General features: G+C 42.1%; 1 protein-coding gene across 1 annotated transcript in view; it reads left to right on the top strand.

The window, feature by feature from the left end:
* CYTH2 (cytohesin 2) overlaps positions 1–17646 on the top strand; it is a 38236-nt gene extending 20590 nt beyond the window's left edge. The window contains exons 5-12 of the mRNA XM_066607734.1: positions 913–993; positions 1959–2071; positions 3686–3834; positions 4207–4318; positions 8280–8356; positions 9646–9717; positions 9803–9957; positions 12753–17646. Coding sequence (XP_066463831.1) covers positions 913–993; positions 1959–2071; positions 3686–3834; positions 4207–4318; positions 8280–8356; positions 9646–9717; positions 9803–9957; positions 12753–12861 — 868 coding nt within the window. The 3' untranslated portion in view covers positions 12862–17646. The remainder of the gene's footprint in view (positions 1–912; positions 994–1958; positions 2072–3685; positions 3835–4206; positions 4319–8279; positions 8357–9645; positions 9718–9802; positions 9958–12752) is intronic.
* The last annotated feature ends 1466 nt before the right edge of the window (positions 17647–19112 follow it).

The raw sequence follows: 19112 nt of genomic DNA, 5'->3' as shown, positions 1-19112 counted from the left end.
AGATGGACGAACGTGTGTGTGGAGGGGAAGGGGGAGGAGTAGTTTTAAGGCGCGTCTGACATTCTGGGAATCTAGGGATGTCCAGGTGTTTTGGGGTGGTGCAATCTAGAGGATCGCTACTGCTCTGGAGAGATCCTGGAGGCAAGCATGTGAAGATCAGATTAGGGGGTGTCTAGTCGGAGTGTGTGAGAGTGGAGCACGCGGGATGTGTGTATGGACAGGAGGGAAGCTATGTACAGTGGCGCGGCGCCATGGAGAGCATTGTGGATGAAGGTCAGTGACTGGCTTTGCTAGGGAGAGGCCTGGGACGGGAGTCAGAAATGCTATCTTTTCTCCCTATGGAGAGCATCTAGACAGAGAGTGAGGAGACTCAAAAGGCCATTCATGCTCCTCTGGGTTTGTATAGAGTGTCTAACTTTGGCTTGAAGGAATGCTGCCTTCCAATAGGTGGCACTGTGGAGGTATTATTTAATCTCCCTTATTTGCATATTACCCAGAGGAGCATGAATGGCCTTTTGAATCTCCTTCCTCACCGTCTAGGTGCTCTCCATAAGGAGAAAAGATAGCGTTTCTGACCCTTATCCTGCTGGAAAATGCCTCTTGGAAGCCGCCATGAGGGGGACACATGTGGCTGCAGAATATCCTGAACATATCGCTGAGCTGTCATTGTCCCTCCTAACACTACTAGGGGTGACCAACTATCATATGAACTTATATCCTACTTTTACGACAATTGCTCTGAAATCAAGACGTTTCAACTGCAAATCTGTGTAGTGGAAATATGTTAAGAATTCTTCATCTGGTATTACAATGAACAATTACTATTACGTATCAGTCATGACTACTTTATCGTTTTAAGGGGTTCTTTGCATCTCTTATCTGATAAACTGTGTTTTTCCCTACTGTTTATAGGGAGGATTTCAATATTTCTGTTCTTCATGCCTTTGTGGATCTCCATGAGTTTACAGATTTGAACCTTGTCCAAGCTCTCAGGTCAGTCACGTCGCTTTCTTAAAGCTCATATACCACTACGAACTACAGACCAGCAACGAAAAAGGAAGGTTACTGTGAAAAAGGAAGTGGTCATTCCTACCACAAGATGAGCACAAGACTTATTCAGGAAGCTGTAAACCAAGCGGTGGCGATCTAGTCGTCTGTCTTACTGTAAATATGTAGTATAGCAGCTTTGCTATAAAGCCACTCGACGTATGTTGGTTTCCTCTTTCACGAGTAGCAGTATTGGCACAGCTGTGGGTTTGTTCTTCTGTCTTGCAAGCACATTCTAATGCAAAGTGCACGCAACGTACATGTTATGGGAAGCTTTTGCAGAAAAATCCATACCAAATCATGTGGATTTATTGCAGATTTGTCACAGGTTTTCTTGGGGATTACTAATTACTACATTGCGGCACCAAGCTGGCATCCAGTAAGCTGCAGAGCTGACATGCACATTTTTGATTTCTCAGTTCATTAGTTGCCAGTATTCCTGACGGCTCTATTTTAACAAATACTCATATTCCCCAAGGAATGAAAATTCCTGGGCATATTTTATGAACCATTCTGAAAAATAAAAAATGCTTTCTTGCCAATAGCAACCAAGCACAGCGAAGCGCCTGTGTGTGTTTTTTTTCTTTTTTCCTTTTTTTTAAGGAGCACTATAATTAATAAATGAATGTGTTGCTATGGGCAACAGACCGTTTTTCTTTTAGGCCGTTCAGTAAATGACTGTGCTGTACTTTTCGTCTATTGTTGCTTCTAGAAATCGATTTGACAATTGGATTATATTCCTTTTTGTCATTGGGGGTGTTCCCACATTTCAAGGAGGGGCAACCTAAAATCGCCACAACATAGAAAACTCTAGAAAATGCTAAATGCTAAATCTTAAACTGCTATTGCAACGTGCACAAAAATACAGAAGTGTGACCAATGCACCATTTTTTTTTTCTTTGCATATGTAGGCAATTTCTGTGGAGTTTTCGTCTGCCAGGAGAAGCTCAGAAAATTGACCGTATGATGGAGGCTTTTGCCCAAAGATATTGTATGTGTAATCCGGGTGTGTTTCAGTCCACAGGTATGAAAATTCTAACTATCTCTTGTGTGTTTCAAAAAAAAAAAAAAGGTTGTAGGCATTCTAAGTGTAGTTCGTCATATGCACAAAAAATGGAGGGCATTGTGATGTGAAAATTTGCACGATCAATTGGACACATCGGGTGTCATATGCTTCCACTAACTGGTTATCATTTTATCTCTCCTTTAAAGTCCAAAAATAGAAAGATGCAAATACGAAAGAGATGAAAACACTAGCCTTGCAGCACCACCTATTGGATGGCAACATTCTTACAAATCAATTTCTATTAAGTTTAAGAAAAAAAATGTAAAAACAAATGATGGGGAAGAGGACACCCTTCTTGACCTCCTTCAGACCTTTCATATTCTCCACTTGTGCAAGAATCCCGGGCTGAGGTTCATTCCATTCTTGAGGGTATCAAACATGGCCATAAACTTATACTCCCAAATTCTTCTGTGACGCTGTGACTTGAAGTTGCCATTCAGTATGAGAAGTCTCACTGAGAACAATCAGGCTGGGGTCACACGGGACGGAATTTCAGCGAAAGTCTCGCAGAATGGCCGCACAGAAAAACAGCGAGAACTCCGCCGGAAAAGTGTAACTTCAAAACCTGTGGCCTATAGCAGCGGGTTTTGGAGCCGTTCCACCGTCAGCATTCTGCTGTAGCTTTCTCTTTTATAGAGGGGAGAGAGGCCGCTGCGGAAAAGAGAAAAGAATTGACATGCGGAATTGAATTCCGCTCTGCATGGCAGTTTTCACGCAGCTTGGCCGCAGCGTGTGGACGAGATTTTTGCAAAATCTCATCCACTTTGCTGGCTAATCCCAGGATTAGGAACCGCAGGCGGAATTCCTATGCAGACTTTCCGCATGGAGATTCCACCCCGTGTAAACCCAGCCTCATAGCCTCCTGGTTTATTTAGGACGTTGTTTCCCATGTGTATTATATATATGTAGTCAATCAACCCATGTGGATGTGGGAAAGAAGGATCTCAGATTTTCTTAAAGAGCCCAGTCAGTATATGAGTAAGACGGGAAACGGTGTAGAACAAAATACTGCCACCCTCAGCAGCACCTTCTCCCATATTCTATATATCCTCTATTCCGATCTATGTTTAGTTGTAAATTCTGTTCTGTGGATTTTTATGCCTTTTTTGTTCCATAATTTTTTCCTTTTTTCCTTTTGTCTTAGTAATTTTTATTTTTCTAGTTCTGTTCTATAAATCCCAATATTGTAGTTTCTGCGGGCTCCTTGGTAGTTTTAGTCCACCGGCTTACTAAAGTGCCAGTTGGTAAATGGGTTTGTCTGGCCCTTTGTTTTGCTTTGGGGGCTATTTAGTTGGTGTATTTATGCATGTTTAATTCAATGTTGAGTGGGTAGATGAATAATGCACCAGTCTTTTGGTGCCCCACACAGCGCTGCTTGAGGTTTGGCTAGGAAGTGCATTGAAAAAACTTAATGCAGTTTAGAGCAAATTGCTGCAGTTTTACAATGAAGGTTTTGCCTGCACAAAAACATATCCAGCACTTGCTTTTTACGTGCTTCAGCTGTAGATGTCATTTTTTAAAATCCACTTCTAAAGCCTGCTTTTTGTTTTGTCTCTTTCTGTTTATACACAGACACCTGCTATGTTTTGTCGTTTGCGGTCATCATGTTGAACACTAGCCTCCATAATCCCAATGTTCGAGACAAGCCGAGTGTTGAAAGATTCATCTCTATGAACAGGGGCATTAATGATGGAGGTGACCTCCCTGAGGAACTGCTTCGGGTAAGGAGAAAAAAAAAAAAGTAAAACTTTAAAAATAGTTCTCGTTGTGAAAGATTTTATTGTATTAGACTCCAAATGGGATGCACTGACAGCTCATAAACCAATCACTTCCATGGTCTACAGCTGATCCTGGTACTGCAAGCCCTTAAGTCTCTGACACTGTTCAATGTGCAGTTGGCAAATTTATTTGTACATTTCCAGGGAGAATAACAGACTGTACAATGTAGACCTCTTTAAAAAAAAAAACAAAACTCAAGTATTTAATGGAGACAAGTACTGTATATATTGTCATCAGGTGCAACCAGCAGCGCTTTGTGTCCCCCTGAACTCTGAGTATTGCTCAACCATTCTTTAACTTATTTTCTCTTACAGAACTTGTATGATAGTATCAGAAACGAGCCATTTAAGATCCCAGAAGATGATGGGAACGACCTCACACACACCTTCTTCAATCCTGATCGAGAAGGCTGGCTTCTTAAATTGGGTAAGTCATATCAACATGTCCAGCGCAATGGAAGCGTTATCTAAATGCCTTCTGCTCTTCCGTATTCCCGCCATTCCCCCCCCCCCCCTCTTTTTTTTATTTATTTTATTTTTTTTATTTTTTATTCCTCTTCCCTTTTGCTATCCCACTGCACCCCTGTGGAGCTGTGTAACATGCAATCTGGTCAGTTCTGAATCTGAAGGCCATCTATTTTGTACTTACAACTTTGCACTTTACCAGATAATGACGTGATTAAAAAATAAACCAAGTCAGGTTCATAACACATTCTTTGGAGTTGCTTTCATGGTGCTGCAAAATAACAGCTACAAGGGAGAAGAATGGTAACGTAAAAGATTTGCAGGGTCATCAGGTTTTTGGTTTTTTTTTTTGTTTGTTTTTTACCTTTCAATGAACATTTTGTGACTAGGTGGAATTTTTTTCTTTAATTAGCAGTTATGTTTTGTGCCAGGTAGAGGATCAATATACTACACAAGCAGATCTGCTGAGGGTAGAGTTCTTCTGTTGGGGCATCCAACAATGTATTAAAATCTATATTCGGAGAGCCAATCCCCACCCCCAGGTGAATCTGTCAAGTTTGGCCATATCATTTTATAGTGGTCTGCAAAGAACCGAAAAAAAATCATGTATGTAGTAAAGAAGACAAGTGGGGAGATGTGCAGAACACAAGACACAGAATTCTTTTTGTTTACCTAGGACCAACGCCTGTTAATGTCTGCCCTTTCCTTTTTATATGGCTACTGAAAGTTGAGCTTCCTCAGTTTAGTAGTGACTGCGCTGACAATGCTCTTCGCCTAGCGGATGCGTATGAACCTTGATTTCCACCTTTAGTTTATGTAACTTATTTTTCCTTTTCTCTTTCTCCTCACTTGCCTGCCTGCCCTCCTTATCCTTATCATGTACTCCTCTTTCTTTGTCTTTGCCCCCCACTTTTCTTTTTTTTCTTTTCTATACCTTGTGTGCTCGGCCGCTGATGACATTTGCTCTACGTCGTCTCACAATAACTCCCCAGGAGGTAGGTAGAGCTCAGCATTTATTCTTCGTCATCATAGCTGAATGTGTAGAAAAACTGTGTGCTGTGCCGACAACAATCATTCAGTGATTATGGTTATGTTTTTTTTTTGTACATCTAACAGGGGTCTATCGTTTCAACTAAGCCTGTAATATCAGAGCAGCCTCCTCTTCCACAACAAAGACTAATGATTATGTTGTGTTTCATTATGCATCGTGAACATTCAGCCTTCTGATCAGTGTGGAGCTTCCAGTAAAACGGACTGCGATCTACTTCAGGTCATTTATAGAAAAGAATTGTGTAGTCCACAGCACAAACCATTTCAGTGCCATTCTGTTAGATTCAAGGGGCATCAGGGCAACCCTTGCCCATGCTTTATTGGAACATGTGGATGTCGTATGCTGGTTGGGGACGCCCGTTCCCCTCTGTGCAGACACCCCCTCTGAATGACAGTCTTATAATCCTATAAGTGGCTGCTGCAGGTGAATTCAGCAGCCTGCTGTATTTTATTCAAGCAATTGTCAAGGATTAGACATTTTGGCCTCTTAGCAAAAACACTGCCACACCTGCCCACGGGTTTACATTTTGTATTGTAGCTTAGTCCCATTTACTTTAAGGGTATGACCACACATGCCAGATTTAATGGAACATTTTCTGCAGGGAAATCCACAGTGACAAGTCATGCAGATTTTGGCATGTGGACGTTCCTGCAAAAAACAACCAATTCCCTGAAATCTAACTAAATAAATAATTTTAAAAAACACACACACACTACTCCCCCCACCATGGCAGCACTTCTCTGTCGACCATGTATTGGGGAGAATTGTATGCCTTTTTTCCCCCTCTGTTTAGCAGGGAGATAATCTGCCATAAGAATTTGCTGATAAGCTACATTTAAATTATCGCAAAATCTGCAATAATTTTGGTTTTCTTGTGGACTTTGACTTTCCCATTGAACTCAAGGGAAAAAATTCTGCGAGCCATCTCTCATTAGAACTTGACATGCTGCAGATTTAAAAATCCACACTGCAGGTCAGTTTCTGCCGCCCGCGGTAATCTCATCCTCTCTTGCTGCTGCAGTAATTCGCTGTGGATTTTCTGTGCAAAACTCCAGATAAAAAATCATTATAATTAAAGTTTATATTTCGAACCAGCAGGTGGTACACAGACCTGTTTATCAGATGGCTGGACTAAGCAGTATAATAAAGGAGGGGGGAGTGCTTAATCCAACTTTCTGAAGAGGTCTGCGTACCTCCGAACGCGTTAACTTTAATCTGCACCGTCGTACTCGTGACAAACCATTATGTGCCAACCGGTCGCATCGGAGCCTTGGCCTCACTTTGACTTCTCTTCACCTCAGCACATGACAATAACCAGATCCCTGGTTGACAGGGTACTAGCTCAGCAGCACCATTCCTGCTTTGCGCACATAGGACACTCCATCGGTATACCATCCCTTCTTTAAGGGTGCTCTGTTTAGTTCCTTTCTTCTTTACGTCACATTGACAGGTGTGGCGCTGTTTCTGGTAGGAAGATTTTTAACTGCAGAAGATCTTCCTATCCTATTTATCCCACATGGAAAAGCAAAAACATGGCACTGCTTCAGCTCTATAATGCCCTCTAGTACTTCTAGACTAATACATTAGGCTTTAGCAATTGCTGAATATTTTGCTCTCTAAGAAATTGCTCATTGGAAGGCCCCCTGTCCACAGACGTTGCCCGGGAGCAGGAGCCGCAGGTGAATCTCCGCCGGTCAGCCTATCTGACAGGCTGACTACGGAGAATCGCAATCCTTATCTGCTCGTGGACACGGGGCCGGCGCTTTCTATAGCAAGGCTATGGAAAGCTTTAGACTGCTTGATTTGCCGGCGACTTACTGCCGGTGAAATCACTGCCATGGACAGGGGGCCTTAAAGGAGAAATATGCCAATTTTGCAGGGTTGAGAGCAATTTAAAAGCGTTCTCCGCTTATGGTCGGGACCTTTCCAACAAGGATTGTCTAACGTGTCCCACCATAGCGACCCCCAGTGATCAGCTGTAATGTGTGTTACAACCTGGCAATAAGTTTTAATTTACTTTCAGCACCACCACAGGTGAAATGAAGCATCAGTCAGAGATGCTTATTGTAACCACTCTCCAGTCTGGCTGAGATCAGGATCCTGGAAAAGAGGACCCCTCCCAACAGAAATTCTCTAATGGAATATATGAACCTAGAAAAACCCCTTTTCTGAAGGAATTGTCCCAGATTCATTACGTATCTCCTATGGTCAGCATGGGCACCCCACTGATCACTAGAACCGGGGTCCCCTATCTTTGCTTGAATAGAGCAGCTGTTGAACATGTGTTTAACGGGAACCTGGCATTTCTTCTAGAGCAATGCTCAATCGGCAAAACGGAACCTCATTAGAAATCGGTGATCTTGCAGTATGGTTCCACTTTACACCCCCTGCTACAGTCAGAAATGTTTGTGTGCATGACGCCCAACATTGTAGGAGAGTGGAGAAGGACTGGAGACTGATCATTCAGGTGTAGAACAGACACGACACATGGAGCACAGGCAGGAATATTATGTGCTTAGTTCTAGTGATGACTCCCTTTTTTAGTTTTTTGTACTTATTTTATTTTGTGTTTTTATTTTGCCTCCATATGGACTAATTTAAAACATGGTATCTTAATTCATTCCCGCCAACAATTGCCTAAAATAGTTGTTCACATTTCATTTCATAATGTATTAGTTTTCTCTTAGGATTACCAATCAATTACCATGGCTCTTTTTACTCGTCCCTCCACTACTTCATTGACTGTAGAAATCATGATTATTAATTTCACTGCACATGGCATTTCTGTGGCTTCATTTGGACAGCTGTCTGCTTGGTGAAACGCTCATGTAGATCTCATCAGCTTCCCCCTATATTCATTGACCTCTTACAGGTGGCCGAGTGAAAACATGGAAGAGGCGCTGGTTCATCTTAACTGACAACTGTCTGTATTACTTTGAATACACCACGGTAAGTTCACTTGACATCATGCTCCTTTCTTACAATTTTTTTTTTTTTTTTTTGAGTGTCTAAAGGCCCATTTACACGGAGCAAAATCGCTCAACGATTATCGCTCAAACAATTGCTATTGAGCCTTTTTTTTTTTTTTTTTTGCGCGATCATCGCTCCGTGTAAATGGGCCTTAATTGATAACAGCTTCCCTATCAGTTCAAGCTAATGAAAGGTAAAGTTTGGACAAAGTATTCCTGTGAATGCCCCCTTCATGCACTTTGTATAAATTAAATTACTGGACCCTCTTACTATTTACTCTGAAAAACTAATTTTATGCAATCTTCAGTTTCCCTCTTGGTGCCCAGGTCCTTCATATCCTCCTGAGCCCTGCTTCATTGGCTTCTGCACTCATTATTTGTCATCTGCTCCCCATGTGCCTCAGCTTAGTAAATATCAGTCCCTAGTACTTGGTCCTCCAGGCCCCTTGTTCTACTTTAGTTCCTGTCTTCTCTGTTCTGTTCCCCCCCAGTACATAATAAAGATGGTTCCTCTTTTACCCCTCTGGTCTATTTTCACGTTGCAGGCAGTTCGAGGAATCTGTTCCTATGTTGCCGCTATTTCCCTTTCTGATTTCTGGAGTGAAGAAAACCATTTCCTAAATAGTTTTTCTCACTTCTGATGTGAAGAAGAGGAGAAAAAAAGTTGCTGCTTTTTTAAAAATTTTTTTTTTTTTTCACTTTTTTCAATATCTGACATTTTTGTATAATAAATAAAATGTATAACCTACATTTATTCTTTTCAATTCTATAGTGATTTATTCTTTTTAAATATATAGTGATCTTTTTAAAAGTGTTTTTTTTTTTTTCCTCCGAATTTCAATGACTGTTATGGGGTTAAAGGGGGTTTTCCAGGGAAATATTTTGATTTATTTTCAGGATAGGTCATCAATATTGATCGGCCGGGGACTGTCAGCACCGTTGCACTCGGGTTGGAGTGAATGCTGCAGCTCCGACTCATGTATAGTGGCTGGTGCTTGTAACTGCAGGCATAGCTCCCATTGATTTCATTGATACCCCAGCCTGCAGTTATAAGCTCGGCCACTACACGGGTCGGAGCAGTGGCTGCTACTTCAACCACTGTGTGCGCCAACACTGACAACTGATGGTCATGGTCCCAAGCAGTAGACCCTGGCCAATTAACTACTAATGACCTCCTATGGTTTTCTGCGTGGAAACGCCCTTTAAATTTTAAAGCTGTAGTGAATAATCTGTATGACATAACGTCTGACACAAATTATTCTTACTCAGGATAAAGAGCCAAGAGGGATCATCCCGCTGGAGAACCTCAGTATTCGTGAAGTTGAAGATCCCAGGAAACCGGTACGTTGTGGTACATGTGAGCGACGGTCTTTAAATGAAATCTGCAATGTCCAATATATGTCGCTCATACGTTTTTCCATTTCAGAACTGCTTTGAGCTTTATATACCAAACAACAAAGGACAACTAATCAAAGCTTGCAAAACAGAGGCTGATGGGAGAGTAGTGGAAGGCAACCATAATGTCTATAGAATATCTGCCCCAACTCCTGAAGAGAAGGAAGAATGGATCAAATCTATACAGTAAGCTTTCATTCTGTACAACGTCCTGTGGGGTGGGGGTGAGGGGACTCTTACATTTACAGTAATTACAATTTGGTCTTCAGGCATAGATCTTGGGGCCTGCTAATGTATTTGATGCCCAATGTTCACACACGCCTACATTCTACAAGGTCTATGAACACTGCATCTGTGGATTGCAGAAGTACACGAGAATTATGAAATCTGTGTGTAAATAAACTGAACTCTTTCATAAATCCACTGTTGGAGAAAAGTTAGGAAATCCAAATGTTCAACTTGCACTATAGTCCAAACATCTTATATGTGAGCAGTACATAAAAATAATCCTTTAAACGGGGAACGATCATGATGCAGACATCCTTTCAACACTGAGCCCTTTTGGCAGTTCAGCAGTAGCAAAAGAAGGCCCATGTTTAACCCTTTCCAATCCAATTTGTATCCTGGTTTTCCTAGGGGGCTTACTCCTTTTCTGCCGTTCTACAACGGCGCTATATGCTGGCTAAAGCCAGTACTGCATGAGGTGACACATTGGATAGGCTCCGACAGCAGAGAGGCTGGCAATACACAGTAAGAGAACCCCGACGGATGTCTTCTAACATTGGAGCAGTATAGCTTTAAATCATAATGTCTTCAGACGTCAGTGGATGGGAAAGGGTTTACGATGAATATTGTAAAAAAAAATAAAGAACGCCAGAAATGCGCTCTTTTTTGGTCACTTTGTCTCCATGAAAAAAATGCAATAAAAAACAATCAAAAAGTCATATGTATTCCAATATGCTACCAACGCAAACTACAGGACGCTCCGCAAAAAATGAGCCCTAGCACAACTGTGTTGACGGAAAAATAAAAAAGCGCGCAGAAGATGCAGAAAATAATTAGAAAAAAGTAAATATCTTTGAAAAAAAATACTAGTATCTAAGTAATCGTACTGACCCATAGAATAAAGTTATGATGTAATTTTTGTTTCAGTTTGTGGGCTGCAGAAAAAAGACGCACTGAAAGATGGTGGAATTATTATTTATTTTTTTTCCCATTTTATTCTACTTTTTTTCTTAAGTTTTTCAGTACATTTATGACAGACCACCATAGTGTGATTGGTGTTGGACCCACACATTCGCATAATGAAATGACCCTGGCAACCCATACTCTTCGCAATTAAAAGGCCCGTTTACACTTTTGAAAGACAGGCTTTCAAATGATTGAAAGATTGACCATTTTAGCGATCATTTTGCATAAAGTGTTAATAGACACTAAAGTCTATTAACACTTTATCAGCTTCATTTGCATGTAGAAGGACCTCCTGGGAGCTGTGTGCAGAGCCCAGCATGTGGGCTGGGCTCTGCACACAGCTGCATTGTTCTCGTCAGGGCTGCCGGCAGAATACAATGTAATCTCTCAGCTCTCGCTGAGAACGCAGCATGCGGTCTGAGAGATTACTTTATCTCTCTATGGCTGAACAATGGATTTTAACCTCTCCTTAAAATCGTCGTTCAGACGAAAAGGGAATAATGGCTGCGTTTACACGCAACGATTATTGTTTGTTTGCCATAGTTTGAACAAATTTTGAGCAATAATCGTTGCATGTAGATGGGCCTTGAGGATATACCTGACATCGCAGCTCAGCTTTGTTCACTTAAAAGTGGGCTCAACCACTCCCATATATTGTGCCTGAATAATATTAAAGGGTGCAGTATGGCATCAGCCCCCTCAGTTTTCCACGTCATAAACCCAATTCTATGTTTTAGCAAAAAATGATAAATTTGTAGAAGTAATAATTTCCCGTTTTAATTACCAGAAACATGAAGGATGCCATCTGTGACCACTATTGACATGCTTAGCTTTAGGTATTTCCTTAGGTCACTTTTCAGCCGTGATCAGATGATCGTGAATGGTAGATCATGACACAAACCAGGTAGAGGATTCTCCTGCAGTTGCCTCTACTGGGGAAATATAGTATTACATAATGGTCATTCACATGAATGGCTGGCTGTATAATATACGCATCCTTAAACTTACATTTTATTCGAATTATTAAAATACAGGGCCTAGGATGTAGGTTTTACCATTAGCCGAATATTTGGGGTCTACCAGTGTTATCTATGTAGGTCAGTCCTAGGCCCTGTAATTCAATAATTCGAATAAAAGTTTAACTTTAGGTTGCCTATACTGTGAAGGGCCTTACATTTATATTAGACTCGCAATTCCGTGCGGAATTTCGCCGCGGCAAATCCGCACGCAGCCGCTAATCCTGGGATTAGCCAGCCATGTGGACGAGATTTCTCAGAAATCTCGTCCACACAGGACGGCAAATCCGCTGCGGCTAATCCGGCAGAAGCAGCCGCGGATTTGCCGACCGCAGCCGCGGATTTGCCGACCGCAGCAGGTCCATTCTTTTTCTCTTTCCGCTGCGGCCACGCTCTCCTCTATGGGAGCGCCGGCCGCAGCAGAAGAGGGAGCGGCCGGGCCACTTCAAAGCTGCCGCGGGTTTTTCCGCGGCAGTTCTTCCGGCGGAAATCTCGCGGTTTTTGCTGCGGCCAAACCACAGGATTTCCGTCAGGAATCCGCCCCGTGGGAACCCAGCCTAAATGAGGTATTGTATTATGCATGGTTCAAATCTTCCAGAGTAGGAGATCATCTTATGGAGCAGTTCCTTTCTGCTTCATAGAGGGGTGTCCCAAACCAAGGACCACTTTTATGCTATCATGAGTAAACCCTTGTTGTTGCATTTAGGGGCGAATGTATCTGTTTTGGTTTAGTTTGTACTCCAACTTCTAACATGCGCTTGTTCCCTTTGGTAGGGCTGCGGTGAGTGTGGACCCCTTCTATGAGATGCTAGCTGCCAGGAAGAAAAGGATCTCTGTCAAGAAAAAACAGCAGATGCAACAGGAGCAACAAGAACAGTCTTAAAGGACTTGTGTTTTTTGGGAAACAAGCCTCTTCTGACTTGCAGCCCTTTCTGAGCACTCCATTGCCAAATGAGAGTGGTAATGATTGCCGCCGCTCATGGGTAGCGTACTATGGCAACGAAGATCTGGTTTGCACTGGACGCCTAGTGAACTCGCTAGAGTATAGCTGAACTTGATTTAGTCGCCATCATTTCAAGTCTTTCCTCAGTGGTCACTGAATACGGCTGCATCGAGGACTCTGATTGTTGGATTTTTGACTCCTCTTCCCTCCTTTTTGTGTAAAAGAAGAAAAAAATTTTTTTTGTTTAATTGAACTCTAAACCTATTATTAGACAAATATGTGGTGTGAAAAATGTGCATGAAAAAGCAATATTGCCCAAAACCTTTCCATTGCCATCGCACAAAGTCGCGATTCTTCTGTTCAGAAATAACATTCCCTGTTTTACTAATCTTCTGCCAGGTGGTCCTCCAGGGTTGGGGGATCGCTCTATTAAGGTGTCACTTATGTAGTTTCATCATGACCCCCATTACGTATTGGTTGGGTTGGCATTGCTCCCTTCAATAGATGAAGACCTTTCTGGAGAAAGTACATTGGTTTGTGTCTGTATTTAGCATTAGTCTGTTTTATGCCGCTGACCATTACAAAGATCATTGTGATTTTAGTTAATTTACATCATAGATCGGTCAGTGGCTGCGATGACCTCTGTTTAAGAAAATGGAAGGAAAGGCACCCACATCAACTACGTAAAAATGGCACACTGTCATCTAGCTATCAGAGTGCGCAGAAATTCCCACAGAGGACATATTCTAGTAGTCATACCACCAAAACTGCCCTCAGGAAATTGTAGTCCGTGGCAGGGCCATATCTGAAGAAGCTGCACCATCTGAGGTTCACTAGTAGGTCTGCAGTAGACTACAGCTTATTTCATAGGGTTATTCAGTAGCATGACTGTTTTAGGGTATGTTCGCAGGTTGGGGATTTTAGTGGTGCAGATCTGCACCAAGATCCGTTCCAATGGTGTCCATTTTTTATGTGGATTTCCTCTGCAAAACATCTGCACCCATTTCGCTATGTGTGAACATACCCTTAACTAGCATTACAAGTGTAGCTTGGCCATTGGTTATACAGCCCCTTCTTTAGGAGTTGGTCTGATCCTAAATGTGTTGATCTATACAGACTGATACCGCCTTGGCTCTCCACTGCCTCTGCAGATTTTCTTTCTATGCTATATATTAGCCATCTAAAGAGGTGCAGGCCCCATAGACGTCCATTCCATACAGTCAGTTCTCTAGCCTTCAGTTCAGCATTTACCGCAGCTTATAGTTTGTCTATGGAGTACCCGCTGTACAAGAGTACATGCACACAGCGAAGCCTATGAGGACCCCATGACAAATCCTCTAATACAGCATGCGATAGAACTTCTTATTTATTGGCCCATAGCGGTCTAATAATCTGCACATGGGCATTAGGCCACCTTCATACTGGCGAGAAAATCGCACAATGCAAGAGTGATTGAGAACGCATGATTATGAAACCAATCATCTTTAATGGTTTCATTCTCATTTGCAGTGTTTTCACTCCTGCAATGCTGCGATTTTCCTTTCATGTAACATCTTGCGATATTGCCCATTGGTTTCAATGGGGTCGGCGCTGCCGCCACTGGTCCCATTAGAAATAATGGTAAAACATTGTGATCCCCTGCTGCAGCAGGGGGTTCCTTCAGCCCTGCAGGGATACGAAGCTCTCGCATCCAGGGGTCTTGAATGGCCGCCGGCCTCACTGAAAACTAGGGGGGGGGGGACACGTGATCTCCTGTGACAGCCGCGGCGGGGGTGAAGGGCCCCCCACAGTGATGCACCCAGTGGTTCTCAGAAGGATTGTGAAGGAGCTCTTTGAGAATATTAGAATATTTTTGCAACATCTATAATGCGTTATCTGCAAAATTGGGGAAAAAAAGTACCCACTAAGCAAGAGTCTTCACAGATTTGTTTTTCTAAAACACTGTTTTTTTTCCCCAACTAAAATAGCACTTGAACCTATTTATTTCTTTACTTGACATGATATTCACCGCACTCCCATTTTCCGTCTGGTCACAATATAATTTTGGCTGTTATGGGTTTCACAAATTTGCAATCAAGATCATTCACCCCACCCCCCATTCCAAGGTTTAAATGTTCTTGCCAAATTTACAAACTTTCAGCTGTTTTACAATAAAAAGAACGCTCTGAATACCTCAACGCAACGAATAGAACAAGTGGTTTCTCCAAATTCATTACAAAATGCCACTTTTAGTGACTACTGCAATCTCAGAATTATTTAACCCATCATGTAGAATATGATGCATAGCCAGACGCCAGCTTTGACAGCGTTCCTGAGGAATCGTAGCCCTTTCCTCCTGTGAAATGGCCCCTAGTTCACCAATGTTCTTGGGTTTGGGTGCTGCAATCGCTGCCTTCACATCCCACTAAAGATTGATTAATTTTTTTAAGGGGTCCAAGTTAGGCGAGTGATTGCCACACTCCAAAACCTGCCAGGGCTTTGATGTAGCCAAGACTTGGTTGACTAAGGTATGCTTGGGATCATTGTCCTGCTGGAAGGTGCAATGACGCCCAAGCTTCAGTTTCCTCACAGAAGGAATTGTGGCTTCTCCTAGGATTTCTTGATACTGGATTGAATTTATCTTGCTCTCCACATGCAGCAGGTTCCCAGTGCCAGAGGAAGTTAAGTAGTCCCAGATCATCACCGATCCACCATCATTCTTCACTGTAGGCAGGGTGTTCTTTTCAGCATATTTTTCATTCCTCCTCCTCACAACGAACCACTGATCAAAAGGCCCAAAAAGCTCCAGTTTTGTTTCAATGGCTCCACAGAGCAGAATCCCCAAACCTCTGTGGCTTATTTATGTTTTTTAGTATATTGGAGACTGCTTTTGGGTCAGTAGAGGTGTTCCTCCTTTGAGTTTGGGCATAAAGATATTCACCGTTTAGTATACACATTATTGTACAGATGCAACCTCACTGCTACCAAATCTCGCTGCAGGTATTTTAGTCACTTGAGCATTTTTGACTACCTGTCCCCTCAGGAATCTGGTGACAGCCTGTGATGGCTTCCCCTTTCTGCCCCATCCTGTTCGTGTAGCCCGTGTTCCTTTTTCTATTTTGAACTTGCTTCCAGCTGTATCGCTAGGGACGGTCAGTGCCTTTTGCTATCTTTTTAATGTCCTGTACCTTGTTTGTGCACATCAGTGAACTTTTCTCTAACTTTTTGGACTACTCTGTGTTGACTGTGACATTCAGATGTTTAATGGTTTTTTTTCTCAAGCACACCTGATGCAACAAATGGAATCCTTGATTAGTTGCATCAGGTGTGCTTGAGACCACATCTGATTTGCATGTGTGCTTTTATGAGGGATTCTATTCGGGGGGGGGGGGGGTGAATAATTCTGAGCCTGCAGTAGTCATTAAACGTGGCATTTTATATTGAATTTGGAGAAACCAGTTGGGTTGAACCATTTAAATTGGGGAAAAAAACACAAAAACAAACAGCTGAAGGTTTGTAATTTTAGCATATGTAATATGCAATGGGGGTTGAATAGTTTTAATGGCAGCTGTACCTATACCACAGGTAGTGGAGTATAGAGCTAGACTTTGAATGCTACTGACAAACGAGAACTATAGCTACTTGTCATATTACTGTGTGGATAGAAGTTGTTGCGAATCCATGGGCAGAAAATAAATACATTATTCTCCATGTCTCATTGTGCATAAGCAAGGCGATTCCAGTTTAATCCGCTAAAGAGGCATTAAACCTAAAGTCTATTTTGCTGTGCAGCTGATTACAGTTTATTGTTCCCTGTTATCAGCTATTTCAAGCTGACTAGTGGGATTAATACTAGGAAGTCTCACACTTTTTTCAGTTCCGAGAAGCTCTAAAAACCTTTCCATACATTGTGTGGCTGATTTTATGAGCAGCTTGTCGTCTTGGCTGCACTTTAGGTTTAGTAGCCCTTTAAGAGATGAGTATTAAAGGAAGACCTTCAGTACAAGACTTGCCTCTAGCTGAAGACAGAAGAGTCCTTTTTAATAGTTACTAGATTTTTGGAGCATGTTGAAGCCCTTTGTGCACACACTTTGCTCCACAATGTTGAGGAGGTAAGCAAACACTACAGTGGGCTGAAGGTGGCCATGCCCCATGATAACACTGACCATGCATGCATTTATCCTGATCATGCGACAATCGAGAGGAACGGGAAGCACATCTTTTTCTATATGTTTTAAGGGGCATTAACCATGTTTAAGTTTTTGTAATGTGACACGTTTGGCAGGTTGTTTAAATGTCGTGCCAATGTGGGGTACGGTCTGGCCGGACTCGCATGACTAAATACTCATTGCGTATTACCCGCACGGTTTTTGTTGCAAAATCCTATGTACTTTAATGATGTCACACAAGCCACAAGAAAAAAATGGCTGCATGTTCTATCCTGGTGCATATACACGCCAAGCTAGTGTATGGGTATTGGTGGCACGCAGCAAGTGCGCATGTCATTGTGTACTTGCTGCGTGCTTGCTAATTACAGCCGTGTTAGCCCGGCCTCTCTTGTACCCCCTGCTACACTGTGCCTGTCCGTTACATTCGCCCAAAAGCTGTGAAAATGATTCAGGACTGAATACCTCATCTTTTGAAGGGGTAAATTTTTGGGATTGTCGGATTGGAATTTTGTTTTTGTAATTCTCTTCTATTTAATATATTGTACACAAACCTGTTAATAAAAAATGGTAAATAGTAGCATGAGGTCTGTTTTTTTTTTTTTTTTTTTTTTTTTTTTTTTTCACATCTTTTCTTAGACTTATCAGCCCTGATATAATTTTTTCAAAATTGGATTTGATTCTCAATTGTAAAACTTGAAGATGTGATTGTTTGATCGCTTGGATAGTACACTACATTCTAATTGGCCTATGACTGTAGCCTATTAAGACTGTGGGAGGCGTGGTCTAATAGGCTGAGTTACATGGTGGACATGCAGGCTTCTGGCTGCCATGAGAACCCCTTGATACCTTGCGATCGCATTGTGGGATATAAGTAACCCCTTCCTCCTGTCGTCTGCCTAAGTGCTGCCTGTAGTTGCTATTGAATCTGGCATGTAAGGAGTTAAAATGCCAGGATTTTAGGTTTCTCCGTTCCTGGCTGTTGGAGCAAGAGCCTGGCTATCAAAGGTCAGCTTAACCACCACCTTAAAAAGGTGTATTTGCAGGTTTAAAGCCCATTATTGTCTGCTGAAAAAGGGTATTAGTAGTCACTAATGGGTTAAAACTTTCCAGGCTGGGTTTTCTTGCTGTACTATAGCTGCATCTCCTTGGTACAGTGTGGTGACCACTATACATTTGGCAGATGAAAACCATTTAGCAGCAAGATAGGAAATATTACACCAGTCCCTTGCTGTACACTGCTAAGGCCAGTGATTGGCTGCAAAGATTGTGTTGTCATTGTGACATCATGCTGCAGCCTAATAAACTGAGAACGGACAACCACTTTAAGGAACATAGGCAAGCGATGACATCTAGTGCTACAGTAACACTAGGAAATAAGGATTAGAGATGGCCACCAGACATACACCTATATCTTTCAGATGGGTTTTGTGAGAGATGACAGAATCTCAGAAAAGTCCAAAAGCAAGTAGTGTTAAAAGCATGATCTAAAACAGTTGCTACATTCTCACCATAACAATTTATTGGAATGACGTCCGCTGTGGCTTCCTCACAGGATAGTGGTAGCCACGCTGTAGTGTAGACAAGGTCAATCACACGTCGTGATTGCCAGTTCCAATCATGCAGTAAACAAGATATAGAATTTAAATTTTTTTTGAAGTATGATCCCCCCACACTTGCACCATGTAAAAATGGCAAAAAGGTGTTACTAACTGAAAATCATCAACAAGCTACTGTTGACAAGTTATTGTATGTTTCATTTTGTTTAGTACCTTTTAGTATATATTGGTGACCTGTGGTGAATATATGTCCTCTTACTGGCTCAATGAACCCCTTTAAAGGAGGCTTACCAAGAAGAAAAAAAAAAGTATGCATCCAAAAACTGTATTCTTAAGGTCTTATTTACACAAGTGTATATCGGCTGGCGTTTTCACGGCCGGCCGATATACACTTCCATCTGAGCAGTTTCCTCCCCCTCACCGTCTCTCTGCCTCTCTTCTCCAATCCAGCATTTGCAATGGGAGACTTGGGATGGGGGCGGAGCTA

Source organism: Eleutherodactylus coqui, chromosome 6, assembly GCF_035609145.1.
Source record: "Eleutherodactylus coqui strain aEleCoq1 chromosome 6, aEleCoq1.hap1, whole genome shotgun sequence".
NCBI classification, from domain to species: domain Eukaryota; kingdom Metazoa; phylum Chordata; class Amphibia; order Anura; family Eleutherodactylidae; genus Eleutherodactylus; species Eleutherodactylus coqui.
This window is presented reverse-complemented; position numbering and strand designations above follow the sequence as displayed.